Source organism: Pleurodeles waltl, chromosome 10 (genome assembly GCF_031143425.1).
Source record: "Pleurodeles waltl isolate 20211129_DDA chromosome 10, aPleWal1.hap1.20221129, whole genome shotgun sequence".
In the NCBI taxonomy this organism is placed as follows: Eukaryota; Metazoa; Chordata; class Amphibia; order Caudata; family Salamandridae; genus Pleurodeles; species Pleurodeles waltl.
Genome location: NC_090449.1, coordinates 18,438,285 through 18,457,817, shown reverse-complemented (window position 1 = coordinate 18,457,817; position 19,533 = coordinate 18,438,285). Strand labels below are relative to the sequence as shown.

At 48.9% G+C, this 19,533-nt stretch overlaps 1 protein-coding gene across 1 annotated transcript in view; it reads left to right on the top strand.

The window, feature by feature from the left end:
* NT5DC2 (5'-nucleotidase domain containing 2) overlaps positions 1 to 17,788 on the top strand; it is a 103,927-nt gene extending 86,139 nt beyond the window's left edge. The window contains exons 10-14 of the mRNA XM_069209452.1: positions 1,186 to 1,267; positions 11,075 to 11,161; positions 13,348 to 13,488; positions 13,580 to 13,644; positions 14,347 to 17,788. Coding sequence (XP_069065553.1) covers positions 1,186 to 1,267; positions 11,075 to 11,161; positions 13,348 to 13,488; positions 13,580 to 13,644; positions 14,347 to 14,608 — 637 coding nt within the window. The 3' untranslated portion in view covers positions 14,609 to 17,788. The remainder of the gene's footprint in view (positions 1 to 1,185; positions 1,268 to 11,074; positions 11,162 to 13,347; positions 13,489 to 13,579; positions 13,645 to 14,346) is intronic.
* Positions 17,789 to 19,533: the final 1,745 nt, after the last annotated feature.

Here is a 19,533-nt window from a genome sequence, read left to right as displayed (position 1 = left end):
CACACTCAACCAGAAAGAAAGGTGCTACCATGGCCTTTCTAGGAAATATTCCAATGAACGAAATATGTAAGGCAGCAACATGGTCTATGCCTTATACATTTACCAAGCACTACTGTGTAGATGTGTTAACTGCACAACAGGCAACAGTAGGTCAAGCTGTACTAAGAACATTATTTCAAACTACTTCAACTCCTACAGGCTGAACCACCGCTTTTGGGGAGATAACTGCTTACTAGTCTATGCACAGCATGTGTATCTGCAGCTACACATGCCATCGAACGGAAAATGTCACTTACCCAGTGTACATCTGTTCGTGGCATTAGTTGCTGCAGATTCACATGCGCCCACCCGCCTCCCCGGGACCCTGTAGCCGTTTAGAAGTAGATCTTAAACATTTGTAAATATATTACTTTAAACTTCATTATGTACATACGCATTCACTCCATTGCATGGGCACTATTACTAGCATACACAACTCCTACCTCACCCTCTGCGGGGAAAACAATCTAAGATGGAGTCGACGTCCATGCGCAATGGAGTCGAAATGGGAGGAGTCCCTCGGTCTCGTGACTCGAAAAGACTTCTTCGAAGAAAAACAACTTGTAACACTCCGAGCCCAACACCAGATGGCGGGATGTGCACAGCATGTGAATCTGCAGCGACTAATGCCACGAACAGATGTACACTGGGTAAGTGACATTTTCCATATATATATATATATATATATATATATATATATATATATATATATATATATATTTTATATTTTTTGGGGTGGGGGTGTAACAAGAGTACAGAGGTGTGGAAAATACACAGAAGTGCTTGATTCAGTGCGCATTTTGTACCCGGTTAGCAGCAGGATGCTTTCGACTCGTGAGTTTCAGGCACTGTATATACAAATGTATATAATATTGTTGAGAAATGGGCTTGAGTGCTGCCATTGGCCCAGCTGACAGATTAACCAACTGCATATGTCGTCCATTTTGAAAGCTGCCTCACTCTGGTAACCTCCTCTCTGGGCTTTTCACAGCTGCAGCCCAGCACTTTCAGCAATGTGGCGACCGCGGCTCGCTGGGCAGTGTTGGTTTATTACTGTGATGTACCATGCTTGGGAAGGTGGGGGTTGAACATCCCTGTTTTGACAATGTTTCTGTGCAGCTAATAGCATTTGGTGTTGTCTTGCAGGCCCTTTCGGCGCGTGGATGCGAATGGTGACCTACGCTGGGACAAGATCACCCAGCTAGAAAAGGGCAATGTGTACAAGCAGGTAAGTCCCACAATTCATAGACCTTGGGTGCTTTCCAGACTGATTTTAGTATACACCCCTACTCCAGAGGCAGTCTCCCGCAGTAACAAAGTTGCCTCAGCCTCCTTGTTGATGCTCTGACACCTTTAAAACCATTAACAAATCAAAATCCTCTGATTTGAAAAATTTGAAGCCTACTGTTCTGACAAGTACTTCACTTCCCACTATTGGCTCAAAATATTATAAATTTATTTTGCAGAATTAAAGCGTTGGCTTGCCCATAGTGACTTCCTCCTTCATCACCCGAAACCTAGATTGCATCTGGCCAGAGGCTTCATTTTAGCTTGACTTTTTTGTTTCCTTATTTTTTTCTTTTCTCCAGACCGTGCTGCTACAGATCATACTTTCCACAAATACTCGCTCTTCGAATATCCCCAGGCACCCGGGCGGATCAGGAAACTTGTATAGGGCAGTGCTCTCGTGAGCAGGTGGTGGTGCTGTGCAGCTATCGACCGGAAGCACTTATCCGAGCCTCCCATGATGCTGACGTCAGTTCTTTTCTATCCACGACTGTCTAAGGGAGCTATGTCCCCTTGAGAAATAACAAAAATGTAATCCATGCCGGCATCTTCGCAAACAAGAGTCTTTATTATATCGCACTAGATATTCGTTTGGCGTTTAGGCTCGGGAACTGACGTGAGAGAGTACTTCATCAGTCCACGGGCGATTCCGGAACATTAAGCAAAGCAGTGCATCCCTTAACACTGGAAGAAGTCACCCAAGTCCTGGGTGAAGTCTAGGGTGTGGACAGAGACAGAAGGAACTGACGGCATGCATGGGTGGCGCTATATCCTAACTTCCGGGGCAAACGGCGTAAACGCCGAGCCGCACTAGCCGCCTGCCAGCATTCAGGATCAGCGCGGTTTCTATCTTGCAGATAGCCTGGTACCTGGGGTATGCTAAAGGCGAGGAATCGCTCGTTGAGCATCCACCGGAGAGCCTGCTAGCACAGCTAGTGCCGCGGTGATGGAGGCCCTTTCTGGCTGACACAGGGGCGCGCGGGGCAATGGAGGCTCCGATCAGCCCAGTGTGTAGTGCGCCTGGGGTGTCTGTCCCCCTGCTGGAGCCTGGCTTTCTTTACATTGCCTAATCTGAGAGATCCGCACCCCTTGTATGTGTAGTCACTTGGAAGGGGCCATGCAGTGCACGAGTCATATTAGCTCTCCAAACCCAAGCACACACGCTTCTCGGTGATGCGTGACTAGCTTCTCCTGGTGGGAAACCTGGTGATCTCTGCAAGTGTCGGGGGTTGGAGATGAAATCTTGCTTCTTGCAGGGTTGATTGTTCAGCCAAGCCACACCGCCTGCCTCAGAGGTCTGAAAGGCCGAAGTTATTATTTTCATTCTCCGGGAGAAAGGAGTTCTAGCTTGCTAGCGTCTCCGATGAGGTGGCTGGGCTTCGCACAGCTATGGTGGACCAGACTGGTGGTCCGCACAGCGCTCCCAGGAGTCTGGAGCCTGTCACTGGGCCTCTTCCGGGCTCTCCCTTTCCCTTCTGTATTCAAGCTATGCGCCGTGCTTGAGAGCAGAGTAAACGGTGATTTCCCAGCAGCACAAACAGGCAGCATGAGTGGCTCAGCAGCACTCTTGGTGTGGGACGGGAGGGGCGTGTTAGAAATCGGGTGAACTTCTAGCCGTCCCCGTCAGTTCAGCACACAAGCCTCTTGTGTGCGACTCACTCCAACCCCCTTCATGCATATTCAGGCTGGGGGGGGGGGGTGCTGGATGACTTGTAGCTGTTAATTGATGGGACTTCAGGTCTCTCCCTCAGACTGCTTGTCCATTCCACGCCCGGTTCTCGTGTTTCAGGGATAGCTTGTCCTGATGCCTGACTGAGGGCACAAGGCTATTCTATTCGTAGTGAGTGAAGTCCACAGATCCTGGTATGAACTTTTGTTTTGTCACTGTTAGCCCCTCTTGGTGTTTTTGTAGAGTACTTTACTGGATTTTTTTTTGTGTGTAGTGGGTTGTGTAAAGCATCTTTCAAAGGATTCCGGTAGGGCAATGTCCGACCAGAACTCGGAAGGTTATTGTTGGCGTAGAGTGCAAGCATCAAGGCACAAGATATGTTTGTGGCAGAACTTTCCTTGCTAAATAGATGTTACGGGGTGTCTTTTCATTTCGGAAGTTGTGGCCAACATGACTTGCTGATGTCGTTCTCTGGGTGCTCTTGTGGAAAGGGGATTTGAAGCCCAACCTTCTTGCTTGGTCCTGTCACTCAATCACGTTTTTGAGAGTTTGCTGGAATGTTGGCAGCTTAGCCAGATGGCCTCTTCTCTCCAGTACGTTTTTTTGTCTGTCTGTGTCGAAAATCTGGGTCACCGTCTGAGCTACCTGACAAATAATAGTACGGTTTAACGCATGTGTCCTTACTGCAGTTGACGTACCTCACCTAGGTGTACTATGGAATTAACCGCTTAAACCTCAGGTTACCCACGGGCTGCCCTGTGGGCCTCCTACTTCTTCGACTGGATGCTGCTTTGGAACCTCTGCTGTTCCAGGAACCAGTTTATTTATTCTTGAGGTTGTCACATTTCCACTTTAATCAATAACCTACCAATCAATGCACCAAATCTTGGCTTTTCCCTACTGTAGGAGCAGGAGATGCTCCCCACCTCCCTGTTATTGTGCCGTAAGATCTTCTTTTGAGTTGCACCTAGAGGACAATGGATGGGAGCTTCTGTGCATTTTGTTTTTTCCTTCACATGGTGAGATTGCCCCTGACGGCTGTGAATGGCATCCACTGTGTGAAAGTTGGTTTTCTGTGGGATGTGCTTCTGAACTCCAAGGTGTTCCTTGTACAGAAGACATTCTGCACCAGATGCATCACTGGTAAGCTAAGGGTTCTGCTGCCATCAGTTACAATTTGTAGAGAAGCTACACGGCCACCTCGCCACACCTCTCTTAACGATCACTCCTTGGATGGCTTCTTTGAGTGATGCCAGATTGGACAAACGGCTGTCGGCACAGTTCAGGTTGAGTATTGCTTGTACCCCAACAGACACCCCCCACCTTTCAGTGGTTTGGAATAAACGTTGAGACTGTGACGATGCAGAAATGATATATTTTTTTGATTTTCAAGCACTAACTTCACAGGCCTCCAGGCTAGGGAACAATCAACCAAAAGGTTACTGGCTGACCGGAGTGTTTGGTTTTATTTACACATTCTTGTTTTCAGGTAATTGGTACCCAGACATAGCCGGGCTTCTTATAGGCGCCAGAAGCCGTGTCTGCCTGACCCAGAAGCTAACCAGCAACAATGCCTTCCCCCTGAAGGTTGCTGGACGGGCTCTGCCTGGGAGCTGTGCTCAAGGGTGGCAGCGAGGCTTGGCACGGTTTGTTTGCGATTGTGCAAGTTTCATTCCTCCGTGGCCGTCAGCCTGTGCAGGACTTTTGTCTGAAGCTAATCCCCTCTGACGGATGTAGAAACCAGTTTATCACGGAGGGTTAAAACCGAAGGGGGTGGGAAGGTAGGTTTTTCTTTTTCTGTTCTTTAACTTTCGCCTCTCGCTAATGACAGCTCGGACAATGGAGGGAGGGTACCCTCTCTTCATGAACTATTTTTCTGAGCCTTCTTAAGGGGCTCCGGGTGCTTAACGTGCCTGACCTCTTAGAGCAGGGTGGGTGCTGGGGGGGCCTGGATAATGTGTTTTTTTGACCTGCAAGGTCACTCTAGCCAGCTTTCCTAGATGCGGTTGTGCCCAAGGCGCCTGTGGTCCGTGTTGACAGCCAGCATTCTTTCTTTAAATTGTTGTGACTTTTCCGCTGATCTTGAACTTTGCTTAGTGTTTTCTTTGCAGCCCTTGTGCACATTTAAGGTATATCCTAGCTTTGGGAACCGTAAATGGCTGAGGCTTCTTTGCACTTTATCATGCTCCTAATTCCACCTCAAGATTGTTTTGCTTAGTGAGAGTCCGTGTGTCTGGCAACAAGCAGTCCCCCCTGGCTGTCGGGTAGCCCCAGCAGCTCTCCTGCTGTGGGTGGCGACCTATGTTCCAGGCTCCTCTCTGCCCCGGGACTGTATCCTGCCTCGAGTTGCATCTCTTGCTGGCATTTGCAGGGTTTCAAATCCAGTGATGCAGATTGTGTAGACGAATCTCCCCCTAGGCTGCGAGGCTTCATTTCTGCATCGTGGGCATTTCTCGGTTCTCCTTTGCTGGTGGGGTCTAGTCACGAGGGGGTCCTTGCTGTATTAGCGAAGTGCAAATGCCCGCAGCGAGCTGCAGGCCCTGCTACTATCCTGTCACCCTGCTGGGGTAGCCCCAGGTGACATGGGGGCTGCTGGGCACAAACCGTGGTGGCGGCTTTAGTGTGCTGCTTGTGTTCTGGGCGCCATCATATCTCAGACTGGGTCAGTACAACCTTCCTGCACTTGGCTCTTGCGGCAGTGAGGGCGAGCGGTGGCCGGTCTCTTATGGAGGTAGTGTGAGGGGCAAGGGCTCAGACAAAAGGTATTGTGCAGCCCGTGCTTATCTTTTGGAGAAAGAAACTTTCAATCTGACCACCAAATACCACTCAACACAGTTCAGCCGTTCCAGCACATGGGGTTGTACTAATGTGTTATGGCGCTCCTCTCCCTCCTAAATTTCGGTCCAGTGTGCGAGTTTGTAGGCAGAGACTTACTCCAGGTGCTCACTATTAAAAACTCATGCATTTTTTTTTTTTACTGGTAGGTCCGTTCAGTGTTTTAGGGTGGCGGGTTGCACTACATAGCCTCAGGCAAGCACATTGGTTTTTACTAGTGTGTCTCTGTCTCTGTCTCTTTCATATCTCCCTATGCAGAGCAAGTAGGCCCGACTGTTTGAGAGAGCTGTGGATGTTGATCGGGTGCCATACTGGCCACCGACAAGTAAGGGTGTTCCCGCTGTACGGAGCGGACTCCTCCAGGGCTCGTTCACTGCAGCACAGGTTGTTTGCAGAACTAGCTTGATAAACTTCACACACACAAGCTTCTGTGACAGCAAATTTTCTTGGCTTTGGTGATATTCTGAGGTCCGATGCAAAGTGCTTCAATGGTTGAGGGTTGTGGCTTCAAAGCATATTCCTCATTCAGTTACAGTCACCACTGTGGTTTGGGGCTTCCTCCTTTGATTGCGCTCTAACGTTTTTTGTCGTCAGTAGCAGCAGTACTAGTCCCTTTGACTCACGGCCGAGCCTGCTCAAGGGGACATGCCCTGGTACTTTCTTTATTGCAGTTTTTCAGATACTGCGCAGAAGGACTGGGTGACCCCTTGACAGAACTGGTAATGCCTGGATTGCTCAACATCTTCTTCTGGGTGCTCCTCACACCAGGCCTTCTCTTTGTGGGCAGTCTACCTCTGCAGGGCCAGGTCTCTTGTTCCCTCCGAGCAGGCTCCTAGGGTTCTTCCTGCAGATCCTCTGCTTCTCCAGCGGAAGTGGTGGTGTGAGATGTCTTCCCACCTTAGAAGACTGGCTGTGCTGCAAACCCAACCCCTGGTTAGGAGTCAGCTGATGTCTTCCCACCTTGGAAGACTGTCTGTGCTGCAAACCCAACCCCTGGTTAGGAGTCAGCTGATGTCTTCCCACCTTGGAAGACTGGCTGTGCTGCAAACCCAACCCCTGGTTAGGAGTCAGCTGATGTCTTCCCACCTTGGAAGACTGGCTGTGCTGAAACACAACTCCTGGTTACAGAGAACCTCTTAGAGCTCTTGGAGCACTCCCTTCTTTGGTAATGAACTTAAAATTGAAACAAAGTGGGGTGTTAGGATCCCACTTTTTTATACAGACTTCCATAACCAGGATATGGATCCACTGTCCTGTTTCAGAACCAGTTTAGGATTATCCTCTTACCGTGTATTCGAAGGTGACGCTTCTCACGGCAGGGAGCACCTCAGCCTTCACCAAGCATGAATATCCACAACATGGGCACAGTGAAGTGCTGGCTGTCCGAAGTCCTTGTGAAGAAGAAATTGGGAGATAGACAAACGTGTAGGCCTGTATTAGAAACTACACGACTTTGGATAAGGGGCCAGTTTCTCCCACACCCCCACCTGGCGGCCAAATGAATGCAGATAGTTAATACGCTGTTTAGGTAGGTCATCGCCTCCCTCCATCTTGTGCGATAGTGCACCAGGGGCATTAAATGGCTCCCACTGGCTTCAATATTGAGGCTTCAATGCGCACACTCCTTTTACAATGCATGCGTCACTAGCTCATTGTGCACTCATACTCGCAGGTTCTCAGTGTAAGGTGTTGGGACTCTCAAAACAGGGAATCTTTACACTGGGGTGGGGGTCAGTAGGCCACACTTGTTATTGATGTAATAAGATCTGGTCGAACCACAAATAAGTTTGCTGCCACCACTGCTTTGAGCTGAACCCCAATGAGGATAGTGGTCTGCTGTTGACGGAGGACACGGTGGGCGTGCCCCTCTAGGTGGCCGGATAGGTCCTGGATCTTGCATTGTGCTAACGGGATTATAGAGGGAGGGCTGTGGAGACTGCGTGCTTTCTGCAGCGGTGGAAGGGGTCCCTCAAAATCTGCCCATGGGGCGGTTCTTCGGCTGCAGTGCCATTTTTCTCATTTTGCACTCAGTTTGTGGCTAAAAATGTACCAAGCATGGGAAGAGACCGGAAGGGGCTGTTTGCGGTGCTTTGTTAATCTGCGTCCCCGAGCCAAAGATGAATGCAAGGGTCACGTTTCTTGCTGAAATACAGCAAACACGACAGATCTGCTATTTTTGCAGCTCCATTTGAGTGGGGCGACGTAGTAAAGACCCATACATCCCACTCCTCTCCAGTGGAATATTTGTATTGTCTGTTCTGCTTATTAATTTGTACGTCGGTCTGTTGGTCGCTGGTGTTTCTTGCAGTTTTTTATTTGCTCGGGTTACGCTCCCGCCTGGCAGCCTTGCCCTGGCATCTGGACACTGAGATCCAGACAGCTCTGTCAAGCTCAGCAGCGTCCTCTGGGGCAGACTGCCTCCTGTTCCAGCTTGAAAGTTGCACTGCCAGGATGAAAATGTCCCGGGGGGCAGGGCCCTTGACCCTCGGTAAGGGTCAAAGGTCTGTGCGTTCTCCAGTCCAGGCATGTGGCCAGAGCGGACTGATTATCGCTGCCCGACTGCCTGTCAGCTGGGAACATCAAAGCAGCCTTCGCCAATCTCCGTGGTGCCCGGCTGCTTCCTGGTCATTAGTTTTGGATTTCTTCATCTTTTTGAACGCAAGCCTTCATATTTAAAACAGAAGATGGTGTGTGTGTGTTTGTGCACACACACACACACACACACACACACACACACGTATCCTGTCTTCCTTGTGTCCCAGTGCTTGGCGAGTCTAATCTGCGTTAAAATAGCTTGTTATGCTCGGCTTCAGGAAGGCTGATGATGTCTGGAGAACACCTCGGGATGCAAAATATTTTCTTTTTTTAATCCGCATTGATTACATGAAGGAACAGTTCCCGGCTCTTAAAATAAATAAATAATTCAGGATGACGAGCAGTGCTGTGTGCAGGAGCTGGACCATCTCTGCAGTATCCGTGACACAGGCGTGAGCCTAGGTGCACTTCCAGGCAAAGTCCTTTGGTGGATACTGAAACATTCAGGGGCTCCAAGGGAAGCAGTACTAAGGCCCTCCCAGAGGTTGTTCCTCTTCATCCTGCTATGTGTTGACCCACGGCCAAGTTTGGACTCTCCTGGACAAACTTGAAGCGGTGGTCTGGTCTGTACTGCGAACTGGTTGTTCGTGAACACTGCTGCTAGGCCAGGCATGCGGTATCTTCTCTGCTGGTCTTTGTTTCTTTCTGCATCTAATGAAGACATAAATGACTGCAGCTAAAGTTGCTTGAAGTGAATATGTTGGATGCTGCGGCTACGATGGTCCAGACAGTGGCGTAGCGTGGGGGGTGCACGGGGGGCCGGCCGCACCGGGCGCAACATCTGGGGGGGGGGGCGCTCGCACTCGCGAGTGCTAAAATCCACGGATTAGGGGGCGTACATTACTTGCCTTGCCCCGGGTGCTGACAACCCACGCTACGCCACTGGGTCCAGGTCTCGTGAGAGATGAAGGTACCTTCAGCAAATGGCATCTTGAGCTTATGGTGCAGACGAGTGGTGAAGCAGTTCTGAACCGTGGCCTCCCCAGCCTCACTGCTGATTCATGCAGGTGTGGCCCCCAGATTGTCACTATGCACGGATAGGAGGGTCAAGAGCCACATGGTTTGATAGCATGCAATAACGAATGTTTCAATGTTCCTATTTCGAGTTCATGGCTGAAGCCCAGTCTGAGATCCACCATCACAACTTTAGACGTAGGAAACTTCCTTCATGCAATCCATCTCTTCGTGTGAGCTATTCCATCAGTTCCTGATGCCTGTGGAGGTCCACCATCACAATGTTGGACAAAGGAAACTCCCTTCATGTGAGCCATTCCTTCACTTCCTGATGCCCGAGGATATCGGCCATCACAACGTTGGATGTAAATCTTCCTTCATGTGAGCCATTTTTTCACCTCCTGATGCCCGTAAATGTCAACCATCACAACGTTGGACGTATGAAACTCCCTTCGTGTGTGTCATTCCTTTACCGCCTGATGCTGGTGAAGGTCCACTGTCGCAACTTTAGACATAGGAAACTCCCTTCATGTGAGCCATTCCACCTCCTGATGCCCATGAATGTCAACCATCACAACTTTAGACGAAGGAAACTCCCTTCATGTGAGCTGTTCCTTCACCTCTGATGCCAGGTTTATTGGGTTGCAAGGGACATTGGATGCTTCTATGGATGTTGAGATCACACGGATTCAGTAATAAAGTAACCATGCCAAGCCAGCCATTGGCATCTATATAGTTCTTTAAGTTTATTTTATGGGTGTGGCTTCCATCAGCAAACCCCTGGCGTTTCTCATTCTGTAGCATTACAGTATTCTAAGGCAGAAATGGAAATTGCTTGCTAGAGTTGGGTTGTGTTGATTGGGTCTGTGCTGTATGCATAAGAAGCAATCTTCCGCTGGTGCTGTGTTGTGAGATCCTGAAGGTAGTGGCAGGTAAGATTTGAGGGAGGAAATAAAACCTGACTTGAAGGAATTGAGTTGGGTTACAGGTTGGTGAATGAGTGACCTCGGTGCACGGTGAGTAATCGGGCGGATGTTTAGTCGGGAAGCACAGTGGTTACCAGCCCTAACTGGGGCACTGGTGGCTTGTTCTGCTGAACTGAAACAGAGCAGATTGAGGCCACAAGCACAGTAGGGCAGCTACTGAGACGGCCTGCTTGAAGTTGGGATGGTCCTGCCTCTGTAGCATTGCTGTTGACTGATGCCATACCGCTGCTGTAGGGTTTGTACAGCTTATAAATATTCTTAACCTGCAGAAAATGTCCGTTAACCTTGGGAGGACGTTCCACCACCTCCAACCCCTAGAACAGGTTTAAAAAAAGAAAAAAAAAGTTCTTTATTTCCTTTCAACCCAGTTCATATGTGTAAATAAATCTTAGAGGTGTGTAATGTGACCAATTGCCGAATCATGTTCTTGTACAATAGAACTCTTTAAGTATGGGAAATGAACGACCTTTTCAACATTCACTGCAGAATGTCGCTGTCGTTGTATAAACTCCTTGTTAAGTGCAGTTCGAGATGTGGTGTTTCCCTGAGCAGCTCACTGGTGTGGGTCATAAGCTGATGCTGACGAAGGTTGCTTTCGACACAGTAGTCTTTGAACTTGGAGGTGCAGCAGTGCTTCTGAGGACTTGATGCTCAGATGCAATCGTTTCACCATGGGGTTCAAAACTTTCTTCCCTCTCGCCCTCAACAGGGGAACCTGGTGGACTTCCTGAAGCTGACAGGCTGGCGTGGGTCCAAAGTGCTGTACTTTGGCGATCACCTCTACAGTGACCTAGCGGTAAGTCCTTCCTGAGCAGACATTAATCCTTTGTCTGAAGAATTATTGGATGTTACTCATGTCCCTTAACAGTTTGGACTTAACAATGTGTTGCGCTCTCAGCAGAGCCTAGATGACAGGCCGTGTGTCAGTCGATTGAGTCTGAAGATGGTTTCCAAGCTCCCTTGGGGTGAACATAAAGAAGGGGACATGTCTGGCCCTATGGCTCCAAGCACCACTGTTCCAAACCCAGGTTTTCTTTTACAAGTGCTTCATCTGAAGCAAGTAAGACAATCTCCAGAGTACATGGATTTTTCCATGGCTGGAGGAATCTCATTCCATGTCCTGCCCACCCTGTTTCCTTAGACCGGTCACCTCTTAATCTGTTGAAGATGCCCCCAATTTGGACATCCATTGATTACATTTAAAACCTTCCTGGGCTCTGCTTTCAATACTCCAACCGAGGATTGCTTCTCATCAGGGCCATTGAGGGTCTTTGATGCGGCGCGCTTGTGCCGACTGTGGGATGCTCTTGGGTAAACTGCCGTTGCGGACTGTACCCGTGGGCTGTCAGGCTCTTTGTTCGCACACTTGCCTCATTGTTCTGCTAACACCACGCTGTCTGTGTCCATTCCAAACCTCCATTAGGTCGCACTGGCAACTCCTGGCTGGGCCAGGGAGACTTCTTGGGAGCTGTACCTGTGACTCTACACCAGGGGCGTCCAGTGTTTGGTGCACGAGGATCAGATCGCGCCCCATTTTCAGGGTTGCCATGGGCCATACAAATGGTTCCCTTTAAATGTGTATCATGTGGATAGCTTGAGAATCTGGCATGGATCTGACCATGGTGAGCCAGGGTGGACACTCCTGCGCTCTGGGGAGCCAGAGAAGAGGGTGTTCCAAGGTGCATAGAGTACAAGCCCGGAGCTGGGTAGTAAGTGCTCTTCTGAATTGTTGGTGAATACTTGAAACCATGTGTTGGATGGCGTGTGTAGCTGTAGATACACATTGCATAAAGGGAGGTGTTGGAGAGTGTATGCACAGAGGCCTGGTACTTGGCAGCGGACTGTGGTGGTTGGCATGTGAGATTCCATGAATCCCTGAGGCAACACGGGCAGTGATGAATGGTGGCGAGAGAATAGAGGTGAAGGAGGGCTGCCTGTTAAAGAAGCTGAAAAAATTGAAATGTAAATCTTCTAGTATTTGATTTCACTCCAGAGCAGTGATCCTTAACCTGTGGTCCGGGGTGTCCAGGTACCTACTCAGGGAGTCTGCGGCTGCTTAGAACATTAAATAACTGATTTGTAAAGTGTATATAAATAAAGGCACAAAATGTCAAATTGAAAGTTTTAAAACCTTCTAAAAATGTGAATGCTTTTTTAAATGGGAGGCCCAAAAAATAAGTTGGTATCCTCAGATTGATCTGTGGGAGCAGTGCAAGTGCATCAAACAGATTATTGTATGGGTGATGAGTGGCCTCAATTGAATTTTTAAAAGCGCCAACCTTCCCAGTAAAATTACATTTTGATGAATGCTTGTTTCTGTACAAGTTTGTGGATTGTTGTACTTATCAAATCATTGAAATGCTTAGGGCAGGGTCACTGCTTCAGTAAAGACTCAATTGAGAACCTCCCCCCCCCCCCCCGATTCCAAAAATGATTATGGGAGTCCCTAGGTTCCAGTAATGATTAAGTGGGGGTCCACAGAAGTAGGAATGTTAAGAGCCACTGCTTAAGAGGGTCCCTAGCCTTGCTGTATCTTACTGTGCCAGGATTTTTTTGCCACAGATGCTCTGCTATTCGTGGCATCTGCCAGGTACCAAGGCTCTCAGCTAGTCACTTGAGGCAGTCCACTTTTTGAGGCAGTCACAATCTAAGGCAGCGCATATTGGTGGGGCGGCGCATGGCATGCAGCAGCCTTTCTGGAATTCTGATCTCCATCGTCAGTAGTCTCATAGAGTTGCATTAGACCGGGTTTTATCTTTGAGCTGACTGCGGCCTTTCTGGCAGTCTACTTGCCACATTTGAGGAGACTACTCATCTGTTCTAAATGAGTACAGGGTGTTGTGTATTAATGCAGGAACTGCTAAAAGAAGCAGCCTTGGTTTGCCATTTGCTGTGCCTCTGACGTGTAGAGCTGCTGCTTGAACTGGTTCGCCAGCCTTGAATGATGATTTTTCCTTCCTGTCCTCTTCTCCTCACTCATAGGATCTCATGTTGCGTCATGGGTGGCGCACTGGGGCCATCGTGCCAGAGCTGGAGATGGAAACCCGCATCGTGAACACAGAGCAGTACACCCACTCCCTGACTTGGCTGCAGGCACTGACTGGTCTTGTGGAGCGCATGCAGGTATGTGTGGTCAGCAGTGGTGTGAGGGTGGGGAGGTGTGGGCACAACCATCCTCTACCAAGTTCATTAACTTGTGCTTGTTTCCATGCAGATGTTCAAGGACGCGGAGTGCCAGCAGGTCCTCGAGGATTGGAAGAAGGAGCGGCTGGAGCTCAGGTATGCCTGTTTCTCACTAGCTTGTGGAGGGCGCATTCTCCGTCCGAAGAGCATTTTGTCCACACCTGGATATCGCTTCAGTAATGCACAGTTCATAGCGCATCCACACCTTCTCACAGTGGGGTATAGATTTCCCCAATAGGATAAATCCTCTCTGACCAGCTGTTGGCTTTAACATTGCTAACCTGTTTTTCATGTACTAGATAAACCTTGTGGGGGTAGTAAGTACAAATTAGAGAGCTGAAGCTGCAGTGACTGTCCTGTGCGAAGCACTACACAACTCAGGCCCAGCCTACCTGATCAGCCACGTACATTTCCAGCAACCCGCCAGGCACCTTCAGTCAGCCGAACTCCTCTGCATCCACAGAAGCAGATGCTGAGGTTGAGCTTTCTCACACATCACTCCTAGATTGTGGAAAGAGCTCCTCACACTTGTTAGAGCCACCTCCTCTTCTTGAATTCCACACGAAGCTGAAGAATTGTAGGTCGCCCCCCCCGGCTCTCACACCTGTGAGATGGCAGGATACTCATGAATAACTAGCAGGATAAGTGGAATATTCTCCCCTCCCCCAAGGCACTCCACCAGTTGCCATTTGTTACAAAATAAGTTACTCGCTCCGCTTTCTCTCTGGGGTTATTAATGGTTGTACGTCTTATCTTTTGCTCGCTTAACGCAGCTGCTTTTTCTTCCCCCAACATCAGGGCTGTGACCAAGAACCTGTTCAACCCCCAGTTTGGCAGCATCTTCCGTACCAACCACAACCCAACCTACTTCTCCCGCCGCCTGTGCCGCTTCTCGGACCTGTACATGAGCTCGGTCAGCTGCCTGATGAACTACGACCTGACGTACACCTTCTTCCCGCGCCGCACCCCGCTGCAGCACGAGGCGCCCCTCTGGATGGACCAGCTCTGCACCGGCTGCATGAAGACGCCCTTCCTGCAGGAGATGGCCCACATCCGCTAGCTCCTTGGATTGGGTTCGCCGCGCCACGTTTGGAAGGGATTCGGGCAAGGAAAGGTTTTCTGGAAACGAGGGTTTATGAAAGTTTTCATGTTGAACATTGGAGCCAGAGCAGCCGTGGTGCTGCTGTTACAGATGGGCCTGAGGGCACCATATTTTAAAGACTTGAGCTTTGCATCGGGTGCACCCTGGTCCCATGAACTCATTGCTGGAGGACGTTATGGGAGGTTTGGACTTGGCTTATTTTTCCCTTCTTCTGGGCCCCCCTATATCCTTCCATTTCCATCAGTGGCTGTATAGTGGCCCACGCCCCCCAAATAGCTTGTTCCAGCTACTTGGCTTGGGGGTGATTTAAGAATGGATGGATGGATAGATATATAGTTTTCTTAATTCCGAATTAGAGGTTTTGTGTTTTGGGGCAGCTGATTGGAAGAGATGAGAATAGTCGGTTTGGGTGTATTGTAAGGTACGTCCAGTTGGAAAGGCTCACTTAGGTCTTGCACAGGTGGGCCTGGTTTGTGCCACATTGCCTGTTACTCCTTTATGTTCCCAGAGCGCCCCGTGGCATTACCATCCTTCGGTGCTCTGTTTTGGGTGGGTGAAAGAAGCTCTTCCTGTGACGCCCATTCTTGTGTTCGTCTTCTACCTTGTGGTTGGCCAGGAAGCTTTTTACACATGGGGTATCCTGCACTGGTCACCTGTGGGCGGCTCTGCAAGTGGACTATCTGGTGGTGGTGGTGGATTGTGTAATTCTTTGGCTTTATGCCGGATTTTTCTACCCTCGGACCTGGAGTTTATGCACATCTATTGGGTCAACGTTAAACTTGGCTCATTAGCTAATCTGTTCATGCCGAGTAAACGGTGCCCCGCAAGGGTTGTAATCTTTTACAGTAGGTGACTGCTTTTGGTTCACCTCTTTAGGGTGTACAGTTTGCAGGCAAATCGGCTTTTTTTTAAATGTGGTCCCCCCCCCCCTTTTTTTTTTTTTTTTTTTTTTTTGTTGCCATCACAGTGGCTGCTAGCGCAGACCCCTGCCTTGGGTTGCCACCGCTCTTTGCCATCTGGATGTGGTGCTTGGATGCTACAACACTGACGAGTTCTTGCACTGCTGGGTCAGGTGGAGGTTCAGACTCCATCTTACTCCATGCAGAGAAGGTTCTGCTGTCTTTCTCCTCTGTCCTGCCTGTTTCTCCGTCCGGTGTAGCAAGTTATCCTTTCCGACACTTCCTTTGGGAAAGGACAGTTTCTGGGTAAGCTAGGAAGCAGAGGTCCTACAAATACAGAATGCTTTGCTCACCCTCGCTTCTAGTAAACCCATATGTAGCATTACCCGGGGACCTCGTCCTGCAGAACACGGGTCTGACCCAGCAGTGTTTAAAGATATGTAGATTTACAGGGGTGTGCACTGTTCTGTCTGCTACTTGGGGGTAAGGGGGAAGTGAGGATCCTCGATTTAGTGTTATCAGTGTGGATAAAATCGCATCAAACCAAGACGGGAAGTTATTTTTTTTTTTTTCCCCTACATTTAGATAAATTAGTCCAACTACCTGAAAATCTCGCGGGTCAGTGGCTGTTTGAAGAGCTGTGGTGCCCCCAGAATCCATGCCCATCTCTCCAGAAGCGCCCCACTTCCTAAGAGACTACATGAATGCCCACCCTGTCCACAGCTCAGCACATACCCTCACACTAGCTCCACTCGAAAGCGGCTCCTTGCAGCCCACACCCTCAGTCAGTGGTGTGTGATTTTTAGATTCTTCTTTTGTCCACTGACTTATATTTTTATTTTTTATTTTTTTGCTGCAAACGCAACAAGTATAGAAGCTGTTTGTAGGACGAGGAAAAGTGTGGCGAAACGCTGGCAACTCGTTCCTCTCAGTAGTCCTTATGTTTTCCGTGATTAGCCTGTAACTCGCCAGCCTGCCCTATTGTGCTCCCTTGTGGAGGGGCGTCTCCCAGCTGTATCTTCTGGTACCTTGGGTTTGTTTCTTCACGGGCCCGAGGCTCCTCGCCTCTCCAGACCGCCTCCTCTGTAGGTTTCTAAGTCATGTCACACTAACCAGTGGCTTTGGGGTTTTACTGCCACCCCCTAGCCGGGCAACACTTCCTAACTATATTTTTGTATTTTTAACCCAGTGTACTGGAGTGGGTGGAGTAATTCACCCCCTCTGTCTGCCACCCTTGGGTCATTTCAGGTGCTGGCCTCGGTCTAATGAAATGGTCTGTTTTCAAGAGATTTGTGCTGCTTTAAAATGGATTTTACCTATGGACTAATGGAAAATGTGGCATACCAGCACATCCCCAGCTTCTGTACCCTAATTAAGATGAAAACAATGTATTGTTACAGTGCAGCCGAGCTGTTAATGTAAGATGTATTTGTACCGCTCTTGCTACCTAATTGCAGTGTGCTGCGAGGCTGTCCCACGCTGCCTCCTCAGCCTGTGATATGCTTTAGCTGACCTTGCCGCATTTTTTTTGTGTATTTTTATGTCTTGTGGTGGCAGGTTCTGTCCAAGCACTGAGCTCTAAGAGTTCCTTTAAGAAATGGAATGTGACTTTAGCTATTTTTATACGCACAAAGCGCAGCAGCGATGCTTGGGCCTGCAGAGGTGTGGGGCAGACTCCGTGCTGCAGGCGGGTGAATGTAGGAAGCCCCGCGTTGGCCACGAGTTCCTGCCCTCTCAGCCTCTGGCACCGGGTATAGAGACCACGTACGAGGGGTGAGACTCAGCCCCCACCCCTTTCAGGACCTGCGCAGCTGCTGTCGCATATGCTCCTCCGTTGCGTTGGTCCAGCTGGGCGAGTCATGGAGAAGACTGCCAATAAATGTACGGTGACTCGTCACCAAGGATTGTCAGGCGGTGAGGCCTGCTCCGTGGATCATCACACTACTAACCAAGCGCTCCCAGAGCGCCGTGAAGACCGCATGCTTTTGTGTATCCGATCAAGGCGTGCTTCAGGCAGCCGCACCGTTCTCCTGAGCCTGCTGGCACCAGGCACAGCGTTTGAGCGTCACCCGCCGGAGAGCATTTTTATTCTCGTTTGTCTGTATTTAGCGCTAGCAACATCGCAAGTGTACTGTATAATCTGAGTGAGATGGAATGGGGGATGTGATCTGGACAGATCTGAATGTCTTCTCAAGATGTTGCTGTGTAGAGCAGTAATAAAAACTTCGTCTGCTCACTATCTCTTGTCACTGTTGCATTATTTCTTGTGCAAGGACTCATCAGAGGGCATCACATGGGAAATCGCCTCCCAGCTTATCCAGGCTTATCCCTGCAGCAGATAATGTCAGGTAAACAGGCCTTCGGCTGCTCCTCCCACACTGGTTGTGGTCCAGTGTAGACCTGCTCAGGTCCGCTGCCAGGCCTCCCACAGCTCTTCGCTGATAACTGATGTGTTGTGACCTTGCTTGTCACTCTCAGCATTGCACAGTAGCACCTAAGTGGAATCTGTTTACTTTGCACTTCGGTTGGGAGACAAGTGGGTCTCGTTTCCCAATCCTTTATCTCTATTTCTGTCCTAAGCGTGGTACTGATAAAATGAGCATTCCTGCTGTCCTAAGGAGATATTGCGAAGTATTATCTATGTAAGTCCACATCTGTGTATGCTGTGCGCTTGTACCTGTCCTCCCCACCCACCGCATATTAGTCCTTTTTTGGGTAGTTTGTGATGCCCTCCAGCCCACAGCATGAGTGCCCATTAACTTTTAACTTTGGTTTTCTAGTCTTTGATGTCAGTGTGTCAAATCTGAGCAGCCCACCTCCAGTAGTTGTGGTATAGACTTACGGATGTCTATACCAAACATCCTGAAAAAAAAATGAGTAGGTCCGTCTTTAGAGGATGGGATGGGGGGAGGATATTGGCTTCCCATATTATACTTACTCTTTTGACAGCCAACCAATGACTATCTCCTCACAACTGATGGCGAGGACCAAATGAAGCCATCATTATTGACTCCGCACAATACAGACAAAATAATAAACAGATCTTTAAATTCAAAGACCATTTTTAAACCCAGCAGGATTTGTTGTGTGTACTTATCACCCGTGAGGGTGTCCAGGTGCTAACTGCAAACAAAATCTTTAAAATGGTTGGAATCCTGGTTCCGTAGCCCGAAATTGGCCTCGTTTGGGCACAAGCCAAATGGAAGCCCGGAGTGCAGGCGAGTTTTCTTACTACTTGTGTTTATGCAGTAACGGTGATTTGAAGTAAAATGACTAGTCTCTCTCTGTGCATATCCTGTATTTGTATCAACACTGCTTCTTGTAGAAGGGATCTCCTCTTGTGTCCCACTGCTCCAGGCACACACATAGGGTTTGCTCTGCTATCTACGCGACCTCAGTCCCTCCTGGCAGAGAAGCACCATTTAAGGTTTGGTGGAAGTTCAGTGGTTCGTTGCAGATGGAAGTTCTGTCCAACGAGTTGACCACTCCACGAAGGTTGCTTTTTCCTTACCCTTGTGTGAGTACGAAGGCTTTTTGTCGGTTTTTCCCATGTGTTTCCACCATTTGGACAACTAGACAATGGTGTAATGTCTTTGAAATGCCCAGACCCCTGCTAATCAGGACTCCGTGAATGTGCTCTGTCATTTAAAAGGGTACATACTTGGCTGGCTTATACCAAATTGGCATAGCTTAATGTACTCCTAAATCCTTAGTATATGGTAACAGGGTATCTAGGGCCTCTGTTAAAGTATCACTTTTAGACTGCAGCACTAGTTGTGGCACCACAAGTATAACAAGGTAAAACATGTCTTCTCATACTGCCACTGCAGTCTGGTAGAGCAGGTGTTACTGCTAATTTGACTGTCATTTAAGTCAGTGGCAAAACCCAAAGTTCTCTTTTAATATATGTAAGTCACACCTATACCAGGCCTGTCTAGTCCTAAAGCAGGGTGCAGCATGATTAAAAAAAAAAAAGTAAACATG